Source organism: Cupressus sempervirens, chromosome 11 (genome assembly GCF_028749045.1).
Source record: "Cupressus sempervirens isolate cs-2001-9-10 chromosome 11, ASM2874904v1, whole genome shotgun sequence".
Taxonomy (NCBI): domain Eukaryota; kingdom Viridiplantae; phylum Streptophyta; class Pinopsida; order Cupressales; family Cupressaceae; genus Cupressus; species Cupressus sempervirens.
The window spans coordinates 417,678,943-417,705,090 of record NC_143128.1 but is presented as its reverse complement, the minus strand read 5'-3'; the positions used below and the strand labels follow the sequence as shown (position 1 = coordinate 417,705,090).

At 35.1% G+C, this 26,148-nt stretch overlaps 1 protein-coding gene across 2 annotated transcripts in view; it reads left to right on the top strand.

Moving 5' to 3' along the window:
• The window catches only part of LOC149530225 (uncharacterized), a 110,133-nt gene extending 99,333 nt beyond the window's left edge, over nucleotides 1-10,800 (top strand). For both annotated transcript variants that reach the window (XM_089809602.1, XM_089809603.1), the window contains exon 4: nucleotides 8,263-10,800. In XM_089809602.1, coding sequence (XP_089665728.1) covers nucleotides 8,263-10,518 — 2,256 coding nt within the window. In that variant the 3' untranslated portion in view covers nucleotides 10,519-10,800. The remainder of the gene's footprint in view (nucleotides 1-8,262) is intronic.
• Nucleotides 10,801-26,148: the final 15,348 nt, after the last annotated feature.

Genomic DNA, 26,148 nt, shown 5'->3' with positions numbered 1-26,148 from the left:
TTTGCTATCTTTCTTCATATGTCTATACTTTTTTCTTTGATTGATAATGGGCCAAAGCCTAGATTAGTTACTATTATTTGTTGTAGTTAATTATTTTCATGTGTTAAGCTCGAGTAGACTCGAACCCAAGGCCTCCCACATGAGAGGCTCACAAGTTACCATTGTGTTGTAGACTCTTTCCTAATGTGTCCATACTTGTTGCATGCATAGCATTTTCATTTAATCTTCTTGATTTGCTCTTAAGGTTCATCAATCTGAATAAATGTCTGAATAGGATCTTCCATTGATCTTTCCTCGACTACCTTAGGGCTTTCAACACTGTAATAACCAAGTTCAGTCATGTCGCCCTTAGGTTTCTGCTGTTGCAATTGTTCATCAAGTTTCTCACTGCTTGAATAGAGTTTCTCAAGACATAATTTTGCCTCAACAAGTTTGCCCTTGACAATCTTAGTACACTTTTCAAGCTTCTGATAGTTAGATCTTGAATCTTCAAGTTCCAACTTTACTTGTCCAAGCTGAGTAGTGAAATCATGACATTCTTCTGTTTTCCTCAGATCTGCTTCAAGTGTTTCTTTCTGCTCTTTCCCATCTTCAATCTCTTTGGCCATTTCAGGAGTGGTAAATCAAATCCATGCGGAAATGCTTCTTTTTCCTTATAAAGTTTCTCAATCAGATCTGATGAAAGTTAAACCTCAATTGCCTTAGGCTTATTAATCTGCTCAACTAACTCCTTTCTCTTAACCCTTGAAATATCAATTTGTTCCTTGAGTTTTCTGATGTAATCTTGTGCATTTTTAAGCTTTAATTTCAATCGTTGTCTACATTCGCTTTATCCAAGTCTTCAAGTGCTGCATCAAAATTCCTCTGTAAGCTACTTGCATCCATCAGGATTCTCCTCAAGCTATAAGACTTCATCTGAAACATCAAGTTGTGATCCCAATTGTTAGGATCAAACAACACATTGGGGGGGGGGGGGGTATTGATGTTGCAACACTTTTAAATCAATCCAGCAATTTATTATTTAACCATATGCAACCATAAACCACAATGCATAGAAGGAAAGCATACATTAAAGAAGTACTCATAACACCATGATTTCTTCGCGAGGAAACCTTGACCAAGGGAAAACCCTGGTGGGGATTGGACCCACAAGATTATGCACTAATCTGAAAGTATCTCTATTAAATCTGGTCTTGTTAGTAGTCGTTACATAATATTTAGTATTAGTCCTTGTTAGGAGACAAGACCTTGTTAGAGGTCTACAACTCTGTTAGGAGATGAGAACTAAAAGAAAGAGATCACTGCACGAGAGTGAAGGTTACATCCACCTTTTGGACTCGTTGTCCAAATACAATGAAAGTATTACATCAAAATGATCAATTACATAGCATTGCAATGCCTGATTAGTTCTATTGAGGGCCACATATACTCTGATCTATAATTCAATATCAAGATTCACACATTACATCAACATCACATCACATTGCATCTATTTATGCTTGCACGCCAAAAGACCTTTCCTTACGATTATTTAATTTAGTCGGCTACACTAACCCTTCATATAACATGTCCATTCAATTACCAATATACAAAATTGGACCATGCTATCCAAGAGTTAAGTCCTTAAATGCCATCCCTCTATTACTAAGCAATTGAATTGACAAGGCAATTCAATTTGCTCGGCCAAAATATCCCATCTCATAATCTTTCTTGAAACCCTGTCATATTGGATTTTGCTATGGTTCACATCGCCAAAACACATGCTATACTCCATGTTAACAGAAGCAACCATACTAGTAGGTTATATGCATTGTATATACTTGTTAGAATGGTCACGGTTGTTGTTGCACCTTAAGATTGACCTGTCAATGCCCAATAAAACCAATAGTCTTATAGAACCATAGGATGTGGTTTAGCCATGACGTGAACTCCGTGAGGGAAGCTGGTCTAGTGCCAACGATCCCCTCCCAATGTCACTCGCCGTGACCTACATGGATTCAAACTTGTCCTTTTATAATAGGCTGGGGTATGCCAATACCCCTAATTCTATGGGCATGATGCAAAGGGCAATGATTATTGTAGGGCAGGTAGGGGATTCTATATGTAACATGGGTGCCTACTGCATGCAAACGTGCCCCTTCTGGCATAAACAAATTATTGTGCATTGACCCCTACAATGGCAATAGGACCCCTCTATAGTTGAATAATAGAATAATAGGGCTCAATTCCCTATATAAATAGAATAAGGGAGGAGACTTTAGCCCCTAGAACTATATCTTCCCACCCATCCCTGGCACTACCTCTCCCTCTACTAATCTACCTCCCAGAGGGGGCCGGGTGGTGTGTGATGCTTTAGCCCCTACTATTCTCAAGGCCCCAATAGGGTTGCCCTACTCTTCTAATGGGGTGGGTGGGTTCTAGAACATAACTCCCCACCAATGGCCATCCAATCCCACCTATAGAATAGTAGGGCACCCCCCCAAAAAGACCACTCGCCCTGTTCATGCAGACACATGCCAGACACCTTAGATTATCTCAATAGTAGAAGTAAAGGGAAGCAACCCAGTAGCCGGGGCAAAAGTAAATTCAGTTCTGAAACCCGTGGGTCCCCTTCTATCATGATCAAATCTCCACCCAAAAAGAAAGATTATCCATTTACCAGAAAGGACCCTTTGCCAGATTCAGCTTTGGCTGATATAAGGAGGACATTTACATTCACATTCGGCAGGAGTATGATAAGCAAACCCCTGTTGGAAAGGGTTCTTGCAAGGATGCAGTCTCCATGGACAAACATTTGAGTACTTTCCTGGTCAGCCAAGAGGGACTTTTCAATTGGATTATCTCAGAGTTAAGATATAATAAACATGGTTCCACCAGTACCCATAACCTGTCAAAGGGTATTAGTTAAAGAGGGTCACAAAAGGAAAAATCGATATCTAGAAGAAAGGTTTATTGGTGCTCAATCTACTCTTAATAAAGGTGTCAATGTTAGCAATTCAGCATTGCTGGATACCAGTGAAGGACTCAGAAAAATTAATGAACATGCTGAATTGGTACATCAACTTTCTAGAGGTAACTATCTTGCTTAAAGTTCTTAAGTTAATTTACACGATACTGATCATTTCCAGGAGATGGAGCTGAAAAGATTGGAGGACAAAGATGCGGAGAGGCTGAATGAGGTTGCTGGTCCTGAGATCAGTGAAGGCCCGACCATGTGCCCAAGGAGTAGGAACAAGGATGCTGCTGCTTTTGATAGTATTGTGAAAAAGGTTAGAGACATTAATGCTGATATAAGGAGGAAGAAACTGTCTTTAGCTAAAAGCATGTAGGTTTTAGGGGTTTGTCTGTCCCCTGTTTTCAGCTTTTGGTTGGCCTTTGGGTCCTGTTTGGTTTGTCTATTTTAGTTGTTGCACAGGATGATCCCTTTTATTTTGCAAGGTATCTGGTCCCTGTAAAACCAATTTTCCTTTAATCATAAACATTATTATCAAGCATCTATGATCATATACAAATAGTTCCGATTGACAAACATAATATCCTAAATGCACTGAATTCAATTTTTAGCATATTCTCCACAGCCAACCATATTAAGAATATAATGGGAAGGCCCAATAGGATTCCCCAAGACTTCCTCACAATTAAGCCCAAGAGTGTGGAATGACCAAGCAAGTCAACTAGACCCCTTGACCCACAAGCTAACAAACTTGGGTGGGCTGCTTAATTGAAGAATGCCTGGATATTGGTTTCTCACAACTAAGCCCAAGAGCGTGGAGAGACCAACCAAGTCAATTGGACCTCTTGGCTCACAAGCTAATTAGCTTGGGGTGGGATAATTGGGAAAAATGGTACTACTGCACTTCCCTACCATGTTCCTCACTAGTCCAGATATGATTGCTTGATGGCAATCAGATGAATAATTACTAATCTGTTAATTCTTGTAAGGATGCTTGGAGACTGTCTTCCTCAACCAAACCCAGGGGCACGGAATGAGCCTCCAAGTCATTTGGCCCCTTGGCCCACATGAAAACAAACTTGAGATGGGGTACTTGATGAGAGAAGATCATTAGTGCTGCATCTTCCTAACAGATCAATAAATAAATAGTAAATACAGTAATATTACATTACAATGACTTTCCTGATTATTTTAGTTTGTTGTACTTTTTCTTAGTTCTATTGAAATCAGACTTGATCTTTTGATTGTTGTGGAATGATTAATATTTGTATGAATGATTGCTTGATTTAACAAATTCATTTGATTGTGTACGACTTGAGGTATTGATGAATGATGATTAAGCGATTTTTTATTAGGTGATTGATGAGTGATGATGTAAATTGTCATAAATGCTAGTTTGATAAATTGGTTAATGATGATTGAATGAATGCTGATTTGATTAAGTGTTTTGCTGACTGATTGCTTGCTTGATTTGGTAAGTGATGATTGCTTTTTTGTATTTATGAGCAAGGACTGACAAGTGATCCTTCAATGCTTGGAATGGCTTCTCCTTTGTACTTCATGGGTGAAGGGGTCATCAGCTTTCACAAGAATTGAGTCACTATCCTCCATTGCTACCTTTTGAGAATAATAAATATTATTACAAATTGACTTCTCTTGGATGTCCCCCTCAAATGAAACTTTCTTCCCTTTATATCTTCCATTGTGAGGGATGAAATAATAATTGATTGACATACAACGTTAATTTATAAGTAAAGGAGACAAATGCTCCTTAAACAAAGAATACAAGATTATCTTTCCATAATGGAAACGATTAAGGACAGAAACATGAAAGACAGAAAGGAAACTTTCTGAAACTGACTTAAGACAAAAGCCATAAAATGAAGTTTCTAAATACCAAGTTGACCATTATATCAATGTTACAATGTTATTTTAATTCTCTCCCTTAATAGTTATCCTTCTAATTACCCTACAAAAGTCTTGACATAATCTACAGGTCATTTGGCCATGAATACATAGAAGGTTTTCCCCTTCTCTTCAGAATGCTCTACCACATGAGCCTGCTATCAAGACTATCCCAGGTGTTGCAGAATCTGTTTTTGAACCTGGTGTTGGATAACTAAGCCATCTCCCATTTGAGCGCTGTCCAGAACTCGAAGAACCCAGTTCATCATCAGCGAACCAAACACATTGCGGTCTACATGCATTATCTCAGGGAGCTGATTCAAGAGCAAGTCATTGATTGCACTACTGTCCTAGAACAGATCAAGTTGCAGATATTTTCACAAAACTCTTCATTGAGAGAAAATATGTTAGTCTATAATCTCTCTTAGGGGTGAGAAGAATATCTTCTGTTGTGGGGTTGGGGGGGGGGAGGGGGATGAGACACTTATTCCCACTTGGTTTTCTCCTTTTATAATTGAGGGGATATTTTGTGCATGGGTGCCTTTTTGAGCATTGTAGTTGGAACCCATCTTTATTTATATTTCCCCTATGTTGCACTTAAAGAGGGGTGTTAGTGTGAATAATGTAGTTCATCTAGTTATCCGCTTAGGTCCTTTTCACATATTATTACTTCTTAGGGCCCATGTGAGATATTTACCACTTTTTTGTCTCAATTCATAAAGGATAAGACACTTGTCACAATCTTATGATACTTATCCACTTTATGTTTCACTTTCATATCATAACATTGAGACTCTCTTATCTTTCCATTGGCCTATAAAACCAAGGTCTTCCCTCTATAATCTCACTTCTCAAGCTTAATGAAAGCTTTGCTTTCTCTTGAGTAGAATACATTTGATTCTTTCTCATATCTGATTTCTCTATTTGCTTTCCTTCGTTCATTTGTATCTTGGGTAGGCTTTTTAGCCAAACCTTATATTTTTCCAAAATATCATGGAGTTTCTCGCATGATTTTTCCCCAAAATATGTGGAGGGGCTTTGTAAGAGGTTTTCCCAAAAATCTTGGAGGGTATTTTCATGATTTTTTGACAGAACCTTTGTGGTTTTTGCCACTTTTCTGCAAACAAAGGTTTTTGGCTACTTTTCTACAAAATCATGTGTCATTTCAGGTTTTTGCCACTTTTCTACAAACAAGGGTTTTTGGCTACTTTTCTACAAAATCATGTGTCATTTCAGAATTACATCGAGGGTTTGATGATTTTCTATAAAATCATGGTTCTGTTTTGCAGCCAGCTTCTTTTGACGTTTTTTGGGAAAATCATGGTTTCGAAGTCTTTTGGTTGATATTTTATCAACAAAAGTTGAAGTTGTTTGGATCTCATCTCAATTAACAACCTCAGAATTGAGAATGATATGAATATTGCCAAGGACATGTGGTTGGTGATGAATATTTGGATCTTTTCGGCTTCTGCATCTACTTGTTTGACTCAACCAATTTGCTGCCCATCTTTTTTCCATAAGGTGTTCAAAAGATGTGTGAACAATGTACCTAACCAACGAATTGTCCTTTTTACAATTTTTGTTTGGTTGTTTTGTGTTGTGATTTGGAAAACATTATTAGTCTTCATTTCTTATTGGCTAGCATTTGGGTGTCAGCAAAGTAGTGCATTTTTTGCGTGGCCTTCACAATGCACATCTTTCAAAAATATGATTTAAAAGCTCATTCATTTAAAAGTTTTGTATGCAGCCTTTTCAATCGTTAAGATGGGACAATTCTTTGTTTTCAACTTTTCATTACCAAAGTGCAGAGAGTATTCTAGGGTTTCAAATCTGTTTGTTCATTCACCATTCGGGCAGTACATTCTCGGAGTTGCAGAGAGAGAGATGATTGAAGGATATTTTTGTGCTAAGTGTCTCTTTCTTTGACCAGTTGTTGGCATTTTTGAAGATTTCTGATTGGATTGATTTAATACCCTCTGTTTAAAGTTTTCTCGCCACACGTGTTGGTGTGATTGCATGAATTTGGCAAGTGTCATAACACTTTAATTCACTGAAAATTATAGGCTGTAGAGGTCTCTTTCATAGTTGCAAAGCTCATCAAGTACTTGCAAAACTTGCGAGTCAATTTAAAAGTGAGACTTCCCCAAAAACTTGCCAAGGAGATTTTTGCCAAACAATTCGGTTACAAATGTCAAAAACAATAAATTTTCCTTGAAAAACTTGTATATAATTTAGTTTTCCTTGCTCTTTTAAAAAAACATTATCTTAATTGGTGATGATCTTTACATCTAACACCTTGTGCAGCTTATCAGTGCTGCCCCTCAAACCCATTAAAGTCCACTCCCAAACCCTCACTACTTATTGGGATCTCATCGTATAAATTTTGATTTTGATATATGTGATGGAAATTAGTGATATGCTCAACTAAATATTTAATGTGTATTTTAGAGAATTAATTTTAAAATTTTATGTATTGTAAAATATTCAATAAATATATCGAGACATTTCTGATTATTTCCCATTTTTTTAACAAGTCCCAAATTTTTAAATTTTTGGAGTCATTGTGAGTCTTAGTTTTTCAATCAGTCTCTTCCTTGTCACACATGAATGCGTAAGTCAGATTAAGTAGATTTGGTTATTCGGATGTTATTCCTGTTTCTTGTTATTTGATATTTCTTATGGTTGAATGTGTCTGTAACCTGTATAAGATGCTAGTCCCGAGAGCCTTGACCTTCCAAATATTTAAAACAAACCAAATCTATCAGAGAATCTGAAGCAAAACTCTGAAAGTGTTTATCTTAAAAGAACCACGATTTGCATATGTGCATGGGTTTAATAGAAGTCATGGCATGGCAGGAGGCTAATTTTAATCTGTTGACAAAATTTAGGATCACAGCTAACAATTGGATTCAAGTTTTCAATCATAGGGCATATGATGCCAAATAGTTATTGTGTTATTTGATTATTTGCCATCCCTAAATCATAGGGCACATAAACTTACATCTATTTAGTTATCTGCCCCGCTAGACTCATATGGCACAGAAATCAATTGACAAAAATCTAACGATATCATAATTCTAATTGGTAAATAGTCACGATGCTTCGAGTTATTGCCATCCTAGAATCATTGGGCATACAATGCCAAATGTCGGATAAGTTGTCTTGCTAATTATGCCCAGAAGCCCATTAGTGCTATGTTGCTTATGTTCTCTATTGTAGAGTGTTTCTAAAATTCTTGCTTTAAAAAATAAGTCTGTTCATGGTTTAAATATGCAATTGAAATTCAGAGCTTCAATTTTGAAATGGTTCTGTACATACACTGAAAAATTGACACCTTTACAACTATTTATTGAGTCTAGTCTAGCTGACTATATATTTGTTTGTCTCTGGTGTTTTAATTGCAGATGTCCTTATTTGTGGGAAATATTTCGTCCCATGTTCATCGTAGTGACCTTGAGCGTGTGTTTTGGAGGTTTGGCCAAAGCAAGTTACAGCTCAAGGATGGGTATGGCTTTGTTGTTTATGATGCTGTTAGAGACGCTGAGAAAGCCCTCAGGGCATTGAAAGGAAAGATCATATGTGGGGAACATCTTTCTATCACATGGTCAAGAAAACAAAGACCTTTACGAAGGGTTTCTGGGAAAGAATTTCCAAGAAGCGGCCATATTAACAAGATCTACCGGAAAGATAAAAATACGAAGGGCAAATGCATTGAAGAATGGGAAGAAAATACAAAGGACTCACAGAAACATACAGGTAAGGAAGCTATAAATAACAATAGTTTTGTATGTAAAGAAGGAAGAGATGACGGAGTGGAAAATGATATTTTTAGGGGAAAAAGGAAGCACCAGAATTTGGAAGAAACAGTGTTGGATGAAAGATGTGTGGTGGAGCCCATTCCTTTGGAAAATGACCGTTGGGGAGAGCCTCTCAGTGGTGCATCAAATGAACATGACGCGGTTGAAGAGGCAACCGACTTGAAGAATTATGATCCTCATTCTGATTATAGAAATGAAGGAGACGTACGTGAAAGTGAAAAACGTCAGAAACTTAAATGTACTGATTCTTATGGTGTAAACAGTTCTCCAGAAAGAGTTTCAAAGCACTGGTCAAGAGATGAAATTGGGAGGTCTTCAGAAAGGTGTTTCAAATGTCGTCGAGCAGGTCATGTCACGTGCGATTGTCATTCTAAAGCAGCTTTATCTAGAAGGGATAAGTTCAGAAGGGTTGTTCCTAAACAAAAGATGGAAAGGAATTTTGAAGGTAAAGACTTTATGAGGTTCAAAGGTGCAAGAGAAACCAACTGGTCAAGACGGGATTTTTCTAGAGACATTATGTTGCAGAGGAAGGACTTTGGTAGCGACCGGATTATGGGCCATGTGGGCAGAAGGTTTCATCACAAATCTGAGAGATTTTCAGGAATCAGGCAGAAACATTCAAGGCATCTGTCTGATTATAAAAAAGATGACCGGACAATCAAAAAGATTGGAAAAGGGGATAATAAACTTAGGGCAGATTCTATTTCACAGCTAACCGGAGGAAGAGACAAGTCTCAGTCCTCCTTTCTGCATTCTGAGAGCCGGCATGAGACTCATTCTAACTCATCTAATTCTTGTTCACAGTCAAGTTTTTCCAAATCATACACTTCAAAGTCGGACTCTCATTTGGCTAGTTCACCTCATTCTTGTTCTCCTCCGTCAGCCTCAGATTCGAGGTCCTTGAGATCACGTTCAGTGTCTTCTAATACAAGGTCTCAATCGATCTCTGACCGCTCTATGGCTGGAAAGCCCATAGTTAAATCCAGGTCACCTTCTGCATCTCTGAGATCTTTGTCAGTATCGCTATCTCCTTGTATTCGAGAATCATCCGTTCCAACTCAGGTGGGTCATGTTTTGTCCGGATCATATGATGCTACCGATGCTATACATTCCTTGAAAAATGCTTTGCCTTCTGATTCTCGTAGCGCTTTGTCTGAGAAAACAAGAGAGAAGAATACTGCCGATGCAGATTTGGAAGGAGATCATCTGAGAATAGCAGTGAAAATAGACAATGATTTGCGTGTCAGAATAGTTCAGGATGAAGAAAACGAACAGCAAGGTAGGAATACTAAAGAGATGAGGATTTTAACTCCTTCCAAAAGTGGGGGAAAAGGAGAGACGGCATCTCTTTACAAAGATAAATCTCATTCAGAAGAGACAAGTGATGAACATAATTATCATATCTCAGAAGGTGACATAATGAAAAATGAGAAGTCACAGAGTTCTGTACTAGAGATTGTAGAGCTTCCTGCAGACACAACTACACAGCCAGTTTTGGACCACTCAAGGACGGTACATGAAAAGGGAATCAATGACCCGATGCATAGTCAAGTGAATGTCAAAGATGTTGCAAATATCTCATTAGAAGAAGCAAAATTGATTATTAATTATTCCAAAAAATTACCCATTGAAGAAACTGAACATGGATCATCAGTAGAATCTTACTTCGGTGCGGCACGTCTGTGGCCCTTGGAAGTTATTCATTATCGAAGGTTGAAGAGGGGAGCTATATCTACAGCAAACTATGCTAGAAGGATGGCTCAAAATGAAATGTTTGGTATTGTCGACAAATATGTTCGAAGCAGTAGTGGTTGGTGGGAAAGTGAATCCCATGAAATATGATTCAAGGTATATGTCTTCAACTTAAGAAATCCTTGTGTGGGCAATTTAGGTGTGCTCTTTCATTGCTAGCTTGATCGAGGATCGCTGGCAATGGTTGACACGTGTTTTTCCCTTGGCTAGTGTATTATTATGAATGTTCCCGTGTACAGGTCTAATTCACTTAGTAGCCGTCATATTTGATGCTAGATAAATATACCTAGTTTTCTGAAATGTAGTGCAAGCTCTGTATGTATTTTGAACTAATGCCCGGCTTATCTAATAGCATTAATATTTTGTTAAGAATTAATGCTCAAGCTAGTTGTAATTTTTATAGTTTTCTTCTTGTTTTTAAATTATTCTAGTTTGAAGTTATTTTTCTTTCTTTTGAGGTTGATGCTTTTGAGATCCGATAATAGGATTGCCAATCAGAAGTACTGCTGTGAATTATGATTCTTTGTGTTACCAGATTGTAGAAGTGATATCTTTGAAATGGCCTTTGAAATCGAGGGATTATATTGGTAAATTTTTTTGGCTGTCAGTAATGTCTTTGCAATTAAGGAATTATATTGGAACATTTCAATGGACATCTGGGAAAAGTGATGTCTTTGAAGAAGTTTTTGTCCGAAAATTTGTTAGAATATATCTGTACTATTTACATCGTTTCTTTGGAAGCTTTCGTATTTCGTTGATAACCATTATTATGATATGAATTTGGTGGGTTATTGTAGAAACAGGATTCGGCGTAATCTATCGTGGTATATTTACTCATGAAGCTGTGCATTTGTGCGCATGTGTCTGCATGTATGAATTTACTCATGAAGTTGTGCATTTGTGTGCATGTATGTGTCATGCTTGTTTTGATTTGTGATTGCATTTGTCCGCGCTGTACTTGCCAGTGTATTTTCTTTTTCTCAAGTAAAAGTGGGCTAACTATTATATATTATATGTTTTATTATTATATACTATATATTTTATTAATATATAAATCTGGTTTGAGGGTTCATTAGAGAAAGAATCACTGAATAGAAAAAAGCCAAAAGCTGGTGTATTTTTTTTTGATGTGCAATTAATTTCCATATTAATTATGTTTCTTCATTCAAATTCTCTCCTTATATCATTGGTTTGCATTTGGGAAAATTATTTGATTATAGATTTTGTTAAGAATAGTGAAACCATAGATCCTAAAACAATACATATTCTTAAAACAGAAAAATAAATTCATTAGGTCGGACCTCATTGAATTGAAAGGGCCAATGAAATCACATTTACAAATATATAATATAAATCTAGAATTTGTTAAAATATAATTTTTGAAAATTTAAAGATTAGAATAATTGTTCGTAATTAGGAATATTGTGATAGATATATGATTCGTCAAGTGGATGTTAGTGATAATATGATATATTGTTACAAAATTATTAAACATTTTTTTGTTTTCTAACTTCTCTTGGATTGTAGAATCAATTTTGTAAGTATCTGATCCTTGTCTTGTGAATATGATGAGTACAAATAAACTTGGTAGTTAGGGAAATCAGTTCAACAGAGTACTCAATTTCTTAACAAACATGAAGACCATGTTACACATTTGATATTGGGAAATATAAATATTTATTTTGTATATTTGCTAGTATCCATTAATCTATGGATTGTTTATATTAGCTTGTTTTTTAAACAGAAGTATTAAATAGTCAAATTTGACTTACTTTTCCCAACCTTTGGACATGTAGATCCAATCTCTGCAAACTTCCAAAATGCAGATTTGATTTCTTTAATTTTCCCTCACATAAAATTGCACTTAGAGAGGGATGATTGTTTTTTTAGTGTCAATTCTTAGAATGATACCATATAATGACTAGGTAAGAGATAAAAGTGACAAAACTCTATATAAGATATAGTATATACTTTTACAGTGGAACTATTTTACTAGATGCTCCTTGATAACGTGAGCACACATGATACACAACTCTTTAAGAATGAGTTTATCATGTAATTATCTAGTTGGTAAATAGATGATCTAAAATGCACTAGGTTACTCCTTTAAATATGAGGGTTTATTAGCAAATAAACATACTTTTACACGGATTGGTACATAATGATCAAAAAAGGTAAAGGTGTTCCTATAGTTGTTTTGAATTACAACATTTAAGAGGTCATGTGAATATGAATGTCAAGGTAGGAAAGGAGGAAATTTTGGGGTATAACTAGTTGGAAATAGTAGTTAGGAAGATATAAGATTGGGATTGCTTGCCCACTCATAGCTAAAAACATACCCCACATATATGCTTGTTATTGTATAAAAATATTTGAGTCAAATAAGTCCAAAACAAAGTAGGAGATATGTGTTTTCCAATAACAATAATTAATTACTATTTAGGTTTACTCATGATACATGTTATCATAGCATATCTATATAGTCATATGATCATATCATATTAACATTAGTTCATCTTATCTTTTAAATTTTTAATATCAGACTTAACCACTTATGGATTCATTGTGAGGGTTTATAAGCAAATAAGCAAGTGTATCAAAAAATATTTTAGGAGAATATAGTGGCCATTGCATATAATTTTCTAAAGTAACAATCATATTATAACCTCCTAAATTATATTTTATTACACATAGACTAAATTAGTGCATTAATTGTTAGGAAATAAGACAAAAATGACAATGCAGATTATATGAGCCATCTTTTTGTACATTGAGGAAAAAAATATTTATGTATGAAAATCTTTTACAAAATGTTTACAAATAGATTATAAAATTTCAAGGAAAAGTTTTGCTTGCTATTGTAGATGCTCTCTCTATAGTTGTTGCAATATAGACTCTAGAATTACCACAACGTATGATCTTTCTATAGATATTTCTTGACATATGTATAATTGTTGCTAGCTTCTCTCATGTAGTTGACGTTGCTTGAACAATGTTTTTTTGCAGTTAGGTAATTGCTGATATTATTGTTTTCCAACTCTCTTTTCTTATCTAAAACCATTCTTTGCTATTCTTATTTTGCTTCAATCATTTTTTATTTCCACCTATCAATAATTGAATCCCCTAAAAACTCTTTCTAGAGAAATTTGAACATTAGATTTTGAGCTTTAAAAAAATGAAAAATGAGGTAAATGTTTCAAGATGGGATGTTTACAAACCCAATAGATTTTGGGTAAGTTAAAGAATGTTAAAAAGTCAATTCTTTGATTGGAGGTTATTTATCTATATTATTCCTTTTCAATCTATAACCTTGTTGACTTTCAACATTGAGCTCTTTCCACTAATTATGCTTGTTTATTCAAAATTTTTCCTTTTAGCATTGACATGCTTTTGGGAAAATTAGTTGGTTTTAAGATTCTTAAAACAAGTGAACCGACTTGAAACATTTTATGCATTAGGCTCAAACTTTATTTAAAGGGAGAGTAAAATCACTTTTTATAAACAAATAATACAAATATGTAGAATCTATTAAAATAAATGTTTTAAAAATGTTATAGATTAAAATAATGATTTGTAGTTAGAAATATTATGATACATATATGATTTATCAAACACAAGGATGTTAGTGACGATAAGATAAATGTTTCAAAATTATCAAACAATTTTTTTAGCTATTTTTAAATTGTAGAATTACTCATGTAAGCATTTGATCTTTGTCTTGTAAATATGATGTGGACGTGTGGATCTAATCTCTACAAACTTCCAAAATGCAATATACTTTGATTTCTTAAATTCTCCTCGCATAAAATTCGTATTTGGGGATTGATTATTTGCACTTGAGAGGGATGGTTATTTGTTTCGTGTCAATTCTTAGAATGATTGTGAGATAGTGACTAGATAAGAGATCAAAAACATCACTCCCATGTATGTAAAGAGTCATATATGCTTTTACATTAGAGTTATTTTACAAGTTGTTGCTTGGTAATGTGAGCACATAAAATCAATAACTCTTAAGAATGAGGTTTATGATGCAACCATCTAATTGGTAAGTAGATGATCTAAAATGATTTACCCCTTTAAAGATGACATTAAGAGTCAAATAACATACTTTTACACATTGGATCGCTACACAAAATTCAAAAGAGGTAAAGATGGTCCTAGATTTGATTTGAATTTCAACAACTAAGAGGGCATTTTTGAGTGCATCTGTATGTCAAGGTAGTAAAGGGAGAAATCATATCTTATAAGCAGTTGTTGGGAATAGTTGCTTATAAGAACATATAAGACAGGTTGTTTCCCCACTCATAGTTAAAATATATTGCTTGTATATTTGTTAGTGCAAAAAAAGATATTTGAATCAAATGGGTCCACAACAAATGTGAAATAGGAGATACACATTTTCCAACACAATAGTTAATAAATATTTTAGTTTCAATAATGGTAAATGTTGCTATAGCATTATATGGCCATACAATATTAATATTAATTCATCTTATCTTTTAACTTTTTAAATATCCAACTTAACCACTTATGGATTCATAGTGAGGGTTTATAAGAAAAAAAGACAGGGTATCAAAAAATATTTGAGGAGAATATAATGACCATTGTGTATTTTTTTTCTAAACTAACACAAACATATTATAATCTGCTATATTCTATATTATATTAGCATGCAAAAACTATTTTAGTGCATTAATTGTTAGAAAATAAGAAAAATGATGCCAATTCAAATTATATGACACAACTCTCTAAACATTGAGATTTATTTATTTTATTTATATATGAAAATTTTGTAAAAAATGCTTACAAACAAATTGCTTAATATCAACAAATGTTGACAAATATATTACAAAATATTAGCAAAAAACTTTGCTAGTTATTTTCGACGCTCTCTATAGTTATTGCAATATATAGACTCTCTCTAGAGCTGTTGCAATGTATTGTGGTGTCCCTCCCGGGAATCCTTGGAAACAAGGATCAATCATACATGAACATTTTTTTTTTTCATTTAATAAATGAAGCATAAAACATACCTACATCATACATTATAATCACAAGCAAGAAATCGACTAACCAGGGATTACCAAGTATTCCATTACTTACAAATGCAAACATCTATTGACTGGTGGTTAACACACAAGGTTCATTCCATTATCGATAATTGCGTATGTCATGGCATTTTTTATAGTGCCCAAATAAAATTCCTACTTGATTAAGCATACAAGCTCATTTTGGCTAAAACGTAATAGAATCATGATAACTTTTCTAACCAATCCAAAAGTGTATGTTAATTGATCTATTTTGACTTGGAAGCTACAACTTTCAATTGGCTATCCAAATAAACAAATCACATGCTTTGAAAAAGTTCACAAATGCTCTTTGTCCAAGGTATGATGAAGTACAATCAATATCGTATGATGAAATAGATTATCATATGATATAGTGCCCAAAAGGGTGTAAATTTTTTTCAAAACATTGTACGATGGAAGATTTTATTACATGTGATAAAGACATTTGTGTGATGAAACATTGTATTGGGCATGATAAAATATTGTACTGGGCACAACAAAACAATGATAATGTGGTATTAAAATGGTCTTCACTTCAAAAGCAATAACGTTCACATTTGGACTCTGATTGACTCCATTCAAAAAGTGTCAGAAGGTCTGGATGAGCTCTACAACACAGAGAGCCTAAAACTATCATAGAATAATATTATTTTTGACATTATATCAAGGACTCAAGCATAGCTTAATATAAGTGATCACAGTTGCCAAAACATGCAATGAGTGATGACACCAATCTACGACATGAAAAGAAAGGTAAGTTCTTACCTAAGAGTCCTAAATACATATATATTGAGGCATCGTCCACTTGATTACAAGGAAATAACATAAAAGTAAAATATCTACGCTATCCATAAAGATATAAGAATAATTTAAAGCAAAATAAGTCTACACTAAAGTGCAAGTGCAAAAGTGAAGTCAAGAGGATAGAAGGAGGGATAAGTCAATAACATCTTGCATTTGGAAGATTGTCATCCCTATTCTATGATCTCCAAACAATGGTATAGGTGGCAAGGCAACTCAACCATGTGAAACTTGTAGGCCAATCCCACCATGTTCATGGAGATAATGACATGACCACAGTCACAAATGATAGAAATATCCAAGACTAACACACACACCAATCAATACATGACAAAAGAACTCAATGGTCATGAATCCAATGTAATACATCAAGTCACTAGCTAGATAAACTATAGGATAATTATGTCAGGACTCTAGTGGAGTGTTATTGTTTGTCTCAAGTAGCACAAGTAGCATCGAGCCTTCGTTCCCACTCCCATAGGAGGCCAGACTCAGAATGTATCTCCATTCCAACTCCCTCGGGAAGCCATACATTGTGTCTTTGTTCCAAGTCCTTCAGGAGGGTGGACACTGTGTCTTCAATCCAAATCCTTGAGGAGGCTAAACACTACTCCTTCCTTCCAACTCCCTCAAGAGGCTAGGTGTTCAATAATATTATCTTTTTTTAAGTTTTACCATCCCTTATATTTATTTGGTTATCACTTATTAGACCTCTCCACATTACCTTGTTGACCACTTTTGTGCCGAGGTAACCGTGAGAAGCTAGTCCACATCTCTACCCTACATACCCATGCTCATTACATGACAAGTGTCAGTAGACAATACAAATTCCCAATCCAAACCCCAAATAAATAAACACTCAACCAACCAAATCTAGGAGTTTGACTCTCACAAGATCTTTTCATACATATGCATACATCCTCATGGGTGGGCTCAACAAACTCCATGTAATATCATGATAAAACCAATGCAAGAGTTGGATTCAATAAATGCAACAAATGATACAAGCATAATACACTTAAGGAAAACATTTGAGAAGAAACCAACTATTTGGATGAGAGCACACATTCCCACAAAATCCTCTAATCATCCCATCAAAACATGAGGATGAAATACAATGCCCAAAAAACACCAATATACCAAAATTCCATCAAAATCCAACAAGAAACAAAATCCAAATTTACAATAGAAAGGACACTTACAAATTGGGATATAAAATATCTCAGAGTATCCTCTAATCATTTTGACTCCATGATCCTACCCTCTATAGAAGAGGCTACTAGAACATAAACCAAGTCAATCCAAACAAGGTGATAGACAAATACTAGGTGACACGTAAAATAAAGTAACACCAAAAACACCCAAAATTCAAAGATTCCAAAATTCAATATATTTGAAAACCCACTTCTAAAATATATTTAAACTCCCAAAAATCCAATAAAATTCTCATTCTGAGAATACCTGTAAAATACGAAAACATAACATTACCAAAACTTTCATTTAAAAAAACTTGAATGAGGAAATACTCATTCCCTTCCAATCAAGTGGTAGAATTGCATAAAAATAGAGGAAAAAGCTAGTTCTCAACCTCCAATCATCTAGAAATTGAAAGAAATAATTAAAATAAAGAAAAATGAAAGAAATGGTAGAGCCCTGCCTCACTCCAAAAGCTGAAAAGCAGGGACTGAAAGAACAATTTGGAGAGAACTCAAAAAATGTTGAAAGTCATGATGTCGAAAGAGATTGTTGCTACAAATTCAACAAGATCGCTCTTGCAAATATTTGGCAAGCCAAACTCTCACAATAAGCGAAAAAATAATTCCCCACAAGAGGGTTTTAGAGCAAAATTTTCCAAACATGAAATTGCAAAGTCAGAGGCGAGTAATCCAACTCACTTTTGTCTATTATAAGTATTTTTATTAAGGTGAATTATAAATTAGACTATCAAATCACTCAATATAATCTAATTGGTCCCTTTTCCCAAATAAATTAGACAATTCCAGACAATTGGAATTCAACTATGAAAAATTAACTGGTAAATAAAATAAAATAAATTGTATATTTCCCCCAAATTAATTAAATCAATATTTTAATTAATATTTCTCACAACAACTGCATAACTATAAATGCACAGACACGCTCATAGGTTTAATCACACAATGCATTGTGAATCTGGATTTGCTAACTAAAGGGTTAATAATAATACGTATATAGATAGGTTGCCCATATGAGGACAACATTGTCTCAACATGAATGATCAAGTTACTATCTCCTAGTGCCCAGTGTCGAGGATATACACACATACTTAGATCCTAAATTTACGATAAATGTAGTACATGGTACCTATTTAGTAAATAAGAAAACATCAAGTGTAGATACTCACTATATAATAATCGAAGCAAAAATAGATACACAGTCACATGAAGGAGAACAAGACACCATGTAGATCTCGCAAGCAAGTGACTACAACTTTGTTCCCACTTCGTACTAAGACGAATGGGTAGTCCATACACAGTATTGGTTCAATACAATATAACAACATATAATTACATGATATTGCATTTAAATTAAATATTTAAATACTCATTTCTAGTCCTTTGAGCATATACATGAACTGAAATTAAATAAAAAATATCGATAACATAGATAGACAATAATAATGAATCCAAATCAATATCTTCCATGTGCAAATATAATCCATAATCCTAAACTCGAATATAGATAAATTATTTCTCAATTACTCTAAACATATAACAATGGAAATAACAATTGAATTACTCAGTGACATATATGGCCTAATACTTTACCAATCCAAGACCGTTATCCTTAAACAACATCATTAGTCTTAAATATAAAATACATCTGATAACATCATAAGGACCAACATACATATATAGCCAAATTACTAGTAACAACTTAATCAAACATATAAGTCAACAATATTGTAGGAACTAGAATTAGGTGCAACAATCCAATGCACGTCACAAAGCAACCATTGTTCATATCTCAAGGGTACTCAAGCAATAACATTGTAATATCATATAAATCTAGGTAACCACAAACACATATGTTACTAAAACTATTGAATACATCATAAGTCTCATAAGTAAGGCATAAAGCATAATCAATCTATTGATACAATAACAAACTCAAATCACTACAAGGGTGTAGACCACTCCTCAGTCCCAACATTATCATTTAGAAATAAAGAACATCAAGGTCACATCCATTAAGATGACATACAAATCAAATGGGAGAGGCATTACATGTGTTCTATTTTTGGCATTGTTGCTTGATATATATTTTATCGAGTTGTTTCTATCTTCTCTCATGTTATTGTTGTTGCTTAGCACATAATTTTTAGAGATGTGTTCCTCCATGTAATCATTTATATTATTGTTATCTAATTTTTTTCTTTTCTATACTTGTAATATGTTTCTGGATTTGATTGTGTGTAAATACCATTCTATTCTTGCATTCTCTCATCCCAATGATGCATCATAGAGTGTGATCCGAAACATTGATGCTAAAAATTATACACACAATAAAATCTAGAAATAGATTACATGTAAAAATGGATTGTGGAAACCTGATAAAATTCATTTTCTATACTTATTTTGTTCCAATCCTTTTTTATTTTTGTTTATGAATAATTAATTCATCTCAAAAAATCTTTGTAGACAAACACGGACATTAGATATCAAGCCTCAAAAGAAAATAAAATGAAACTTGAAGTTAACATTTCAAGATGGGATGTCTCCAAATCCTAGAGATTTTGGGTAAGTTAGAGTATGTTAAAAAATCAATTCTTTATGGTGACAGTCATCTGTATGGTAGCAATAACTTCGGTGAGTCTGTCAGTTACAACCCTACCTCCACACCTCTCGCTTGGTGCCCAGATCTTTATGTGCAAGAACTTTTGAGGGCCAAGAGGAGGTTGGAGCTCCTAGAGGCTAAGGAGCAAGAAAGTTACCGCAATATACAGGTGCTAATTGCAGCAAATAAAACTCTTGCAGACGATAACAACACTTTAAAAGCTCAAATCTCAACACTGCAAGAAACACTTTTAGCCGGGAAGCTTGAATGGCAGAATATGAAGGATGAATGGAAAAACTTGAATGTGACATTGGAAACAAACAAGGTCACAGCAAATACCGAGTCATCTCATAATAAGGAGAAAATGATTCTTCACACTAGTTTGCCAGGAAAGGCAGATGGTGAAGAGAAGAGAAGGAGTTTTGCAGAAGTCACCAAAACTTGGGACAAAAACAACAAACACCTTGATATGGCAAGAGAAGAGGCAAAGATTCGTGTGAACACACAAGAGAAAGAGGTCAAGGAAAGGCAGCTTAGGGCATCCAATATAATTATCAAGGGGATAAAAGACTATGGGGAAGGCGAACATACCCTTGACCTAACGAGGGATTTCCTACAAGATGTGCTGTTGTGGCAAGGACAAATCTACCAAGCTTGGAGGGTTGGCAAACCACACGTTGAGAGAAATAGGCCAATCAAGGTAGTCATGCTCAGCATTAGCGACAAACAAAATCTACTTAACAAAAAAATAGCTCTTGTGGGGTTCTCGCTTCGTTTTAGAGGAGGATTTAACTATGAGACAGCAAGTAGAAAGAAGGAGGGAAATGGAAAAAATCAGAACAACTAGAAATGAAGGCAAAAGAGCTTGGATGTTCAAGGGAAAAGCAATTATTGCTCATTTTGGCCACCGCTACAATGAAGGGTAGCAAGAAGGCAACAAAGGTGCAACAACAAACACCTTAACAGGCAGCGATACAACAAGATCCATAATCACACCTAGCGATAATAACTCAACTTTGAGTCTTTCGCATCAAAATAAATAGCAATCAAGCTTAACCCAGGCGTCCTTAAGTTTAGTTTGTTGGAATTGCAGAGGTTATCCGTGGAGACGTGGGCCTAGGTTAGGGCCTATTGCGGAAGGCAAAGACATTATTTGTCTCATAGAGACACATGAGCATGAGGGATGTAAGACCCCATTGTTTGAAGGCTACTGGAAGATGGCAGCGTGGAATGAGGCAGCGGGAAATGGTAAAGGTTATGGAGGTATAATGGTTCTAGTAAAAGAAAAAGAAGGTCGTGTCATTCAGCTGGAAAAGATTGATTCTAATAAACAATTTATATGGCTCAAAATCGTGGAAAATAACACTCTTCTCAGGATTGCAGCTTGTTACTTTGCTCCACAAGTATCTAAAATTTACAAAAAGTGTGGTTTAGATCACAATGACCCTTATGCTACGTTAAAGAAAGATGTTGCTTTTTTTTCACAACGTGGGGATGTCCTTCTCATTGGAGATTTCAATGCTAGGACAGCAAATTGGCAAGCAAGTATTTTCAGCTCCGAAGTAAATGATAACCCTATTTGGCTCACAGAAGAGAGAAATTATCCATGGGATAGAATATCCGAAGATGCTAAAGGATGCAATCATTTTGGGGAAGAATTGATCACTTTGTGTGGCACATTTGATCTAATAATCTGTAATGGTTTGGCTAGATGGGCTAAGTTGGGCAATTTCACTTGCAACACATACAACGGGGCAAGTGTGGTAGATTATGTAATTTGTTCGCAGCATTTGTATAACAATATTGAAGAAGTTGAAATTGGAGAGCACATTTGGGATCTCAAATCAGATCATAGACCACTGTACGTAAATTTGTATTGGGCAAAGGATAGACGGATTGGGGCAAAAATCCAAGGCCCTCAACACCCACCTTCTCAGGGCAAAATTTTGTTAACTTTAGAAAATAGTAACACTTTTAGGGCTACTCTTGAGGAACTTTGTATGTGACACCCTATGTATAAGCATGGTGTTAATAGTCATGATTTATCAAATCTGATTCACAAGGCTCTTTCAAAATGCAAGAGAGCAAAAAATAGAAAATATGAAACTAATTGTTTTCCAGCCAATGCATGGTTTGATAAGGAATGCAATAGGGCTAGGAGAAATCTAAGGGAGTCAAATAAAACTAACCTTGACATTAAGACCTACAAACAGATCCTAAAGAAGAAAAAAATTGATTTTATGTCCACAAGGAGAGAGGAGCTAATTTTCTTGGGCAGAAATAACCCCAAACATTTTTGGAAAGAACTCCAACCAAGGAGGAAGCAAACTGAAAATAATATTACTGCCACCCAATGGTTTGATTATGCTAAGAAACTTTATGAACAAGAGGGTGGAGTGGGACAGCCACCTTTGGTCAATGATACCACAAATATTTTTACTGTGCAAGAGATAGAGACAGGGATTAAGAAGTTGGGTGGAGGCAAAGCAAAAGACCTCGTTGCGCTTCAAGCTGAATATTTGAAGTGGGGTATGAAAACTCTTGCACCACACATCACTGAAACCTTCAACAAAATCTGTCAGGAAGGGTTTCTGAAAGATTGGACAATCAGCCTTGCAATACCACTTTTTAAGAGTGGTGATGTTAACAATCCCTCCAACTACAGGACTATAATGATCAATCCCCTCTTTGCTAAACTTTTTGGCAGTATGATAGAAACTAGGATTAGCAAATGGGCAGAAGAAAATCATAAACGTGCTAAAGGGCAAGCTAGTTTTAGGCCAAAGCACTCGACAGTGGATCACTGCGTCACTCTGAGACACATTATTGAAAAAGAGTGGGAGAAAAAGGAAGAGGTTTTTTGTTGCTTTGTTGACTTCAAAAAGGCTTTTGATACCGTTCTGAGAGACAAGCTTTGGTTGAGGATGGAAGAATTGGGGATTCCTAGGCATCTCAAAGCTGCTGCTCATAGGATGTACGAAGAGGTGAAAGTCAAAATCAGAACTTCAGATGGCATTTTAGAATGTTTTAGGAGCGATATCGGGGTCAAACAGGGCTGCCCTTTATCCCCTACTTTATTTGGTTTATATATTGACAAACTGGAAGAGTGGTTAAACACACAAGAGCGTGAAGGCATTCAGCTAGGGGAATTTTTTATAAAGCTACTCCTATATGCGGACGACCTCATTTTAATTGCCAAATCTGCTTGTGGTTTGCAAGACCATCTATCTTCTCTTGAGCTCTTTTGTAGAATGGTGGGGATGCAGGTCAATATCAGCAAAACCAAGGTTATGATTTTCTCTAATAATAAAAAACAGCATCAACATGAATTTTATTACAATGGAAGTGTTCTCGAAGAAGTTGCGGAATATAAATACCTTGGCATCGATTTCAACAAAAAACTAAGCTGGTCTAGCTGCAGGTATAAAAGGACATTAGGTGGATGGAAGGCTTTCTATGCTCTTCAGAATAGGTGCCGTGAAGCGGAGTTGTGGGATTGGAAAACTATTCAAACCTTGTTCGGTCTTCTTGTGCTGCCAGTTGTTCTTTATGGGTGTGAATTATGGGCCAGCAACACTACTATAGCACAATGGAAACAAATCGAAGGAATCCAAAAGCGCTTGATTACAAGCAAGTTTAAAATTAAAAGCACTGTTCCATATGACATCATGCTAAGTGAAATGGGGGCTGCGCCTATCGAGGCACTTGCTATGGTTCGCCTTTTAAGCTATCTAAAAAGAATCAAAAAAATGGAAGAGGATAGATGGCTGAAAGTTGTCTTTAGGGACACACTATGTAAGCGAAAAAGGACATGGATGCAACAAAACATCAAGTGGATGAGTAAATGGAATATTCATTTCAATATGTGCCCCACAAATAATAAAGAAATAAAGGTCTTTGTTATGGAGAAATTCTACAAGAGAAATTGGGGAAGCGAGATTGGGAGGAAGAAACTATATTATATAAATGAGTTCAACCCCACTTGTGATCAACTCGAAAAAGTGTACATAGGAGCCAACATTTCTTGGAGAGCTAAAATTCTTATTGCTCAGCTGAGAACCAACTCTCACCAACTTCGTTGTGAGACCGGGCGTTGGAAGAGGCCAAAGGAGGCTTGGGAAGAGAGAATTTGCAGATTTTGCAATTCTGGGAAAGTGGAAACTGAACAACACTTTATTCTAGAATGTGAGGCCTACAAGGATAGCAGGGATAAGTTTGCGGATACTATATGTGACAGTTCTTGGCATAACCTGTTCAATGAAGAGTACATTGAACAATTGGGGGGGCTCATCATTAGTCTACACAAGAGGCGAACAACGCTACTTAAGTCTGCTTGAGTTGTCTTGTTGTCCCATAGGCTATTTTTAGCCTCGTGGACGTTAAAATTTTATCTATCTATCTATCAAGGTTATTTAGTTCTAATATCCCTCTTTAATCTAGATGCTCTTCCATATGCATTGTATATTTCTTGAACCAAAGTTTGTATTTCTAGAGTTTTTGTATATGATTTTCGCAGTTGACATTGATATGTGACTTCTTTCGCTATTTGCAAATGATATAAATTTATTACTATACTAAATTTATGTTTCCAACCTACTTCTTAGGCATACAAAATTATTATTTTATGAGTGAATTCGTTAACCTATATGTGAGATATTACTTAGATTTATATTTTGATATTCAATTTATCCATTGTGTCTGATTTCTCTTACGAAATGATAGTGGATATAAATGTGCTTGCCTCATCAGTGAAAAAATAGGTTCCTTAGTATGGTTATTGATGATAAATTGTCATAATAAATAGTTGTACCATCTTTCCCTCCTTTACGTTTGTTAAGATCTTTTAGAGATAAATATCGTAACAATATGCTTCTACATTTACTACAATATACTCAATTTTTTTGTGGAAAGACAAACTATGAGTTATTTCATGGATTCCATTAAAACTACTCTTAATCCTAAATGGGACACATTTCCTAATATCTTTTTCTTGTGATGAGACACTGGGTTGTTCTTAAATGAGGCAAGAGGAGCTCATTTTAGGATACTTGGTTTATGATATTGGATTTGATTTTCTCTCTTAGAGAGTTTAGGAAATGTGAACAAATTTCAACAAGTGTGAGGATAGAAACCCTCGAGCTTGTAGATAGTGGAGAAAAACCCATTGTCAGTTGGAGAGCTTGTGTCAGTGTTTCACATAGTGCTTCATCATTTTGTTGATTTATATTTCCATCATTTTCCCCCCTATTTTTTTGGCCATCATTATCATTATGTTTTCTTATATTTTCATGATTTTGAATTCCTCCATGGTTTTCCTACCGACATTGGTCCTATCTCTTATTTCCATCATTATTACCTTTAATTTTTTCTCATGTGTGAGACTCAAACACTATATTAATATGACCTGTCATTATTCTTCATTTTGTGTGTGTAGAGTACTGCACTTAGAAGTTTATCATCCCTTAAAGTTTGCACTTCTTTAATTCTTTCATCCCTTTTCCTTTTACCCCTTAACATTTTAGTTCTAGTATTTCTTTCTATGTTGAAGCAAGGACATCTCTCCATATTCGTATTTTTCCAATACCGCACCTGATATCCTTATTATGGATTCAACATTTTTTCTTCATTTGAGCCCATACTAGCCATTTTAAGTATAAGAGCATCCCATTGTTGGTCATCTTCCTTATCTTCTTCATCTTGATTTACTTCTTGTAAGGGATTATCGTCATCCTCATCCATGTGAAAGAAAGGATTGTGATTTTTATCATTACTTTCAAGGGGTTGATTATTTACTTTGATACCATCTTCAATATATGTCTCTCTTTCTCTATCAACAATTTTTTTTGTATCCATTGAAAGATATGTCTATTGTATTCTTGATTTTACTCAAGTTTCTTTTGGGGCTTAATTCTATATAATTATTATCTCCTTCATGCAATGATCTCCTTCCCTGCATGAATTTCAAAACCATTTTTCCTTGGATCTTTGTTTCATCTCTTAATACAAATTAAGCCATTGCTCATAAAATGTATCA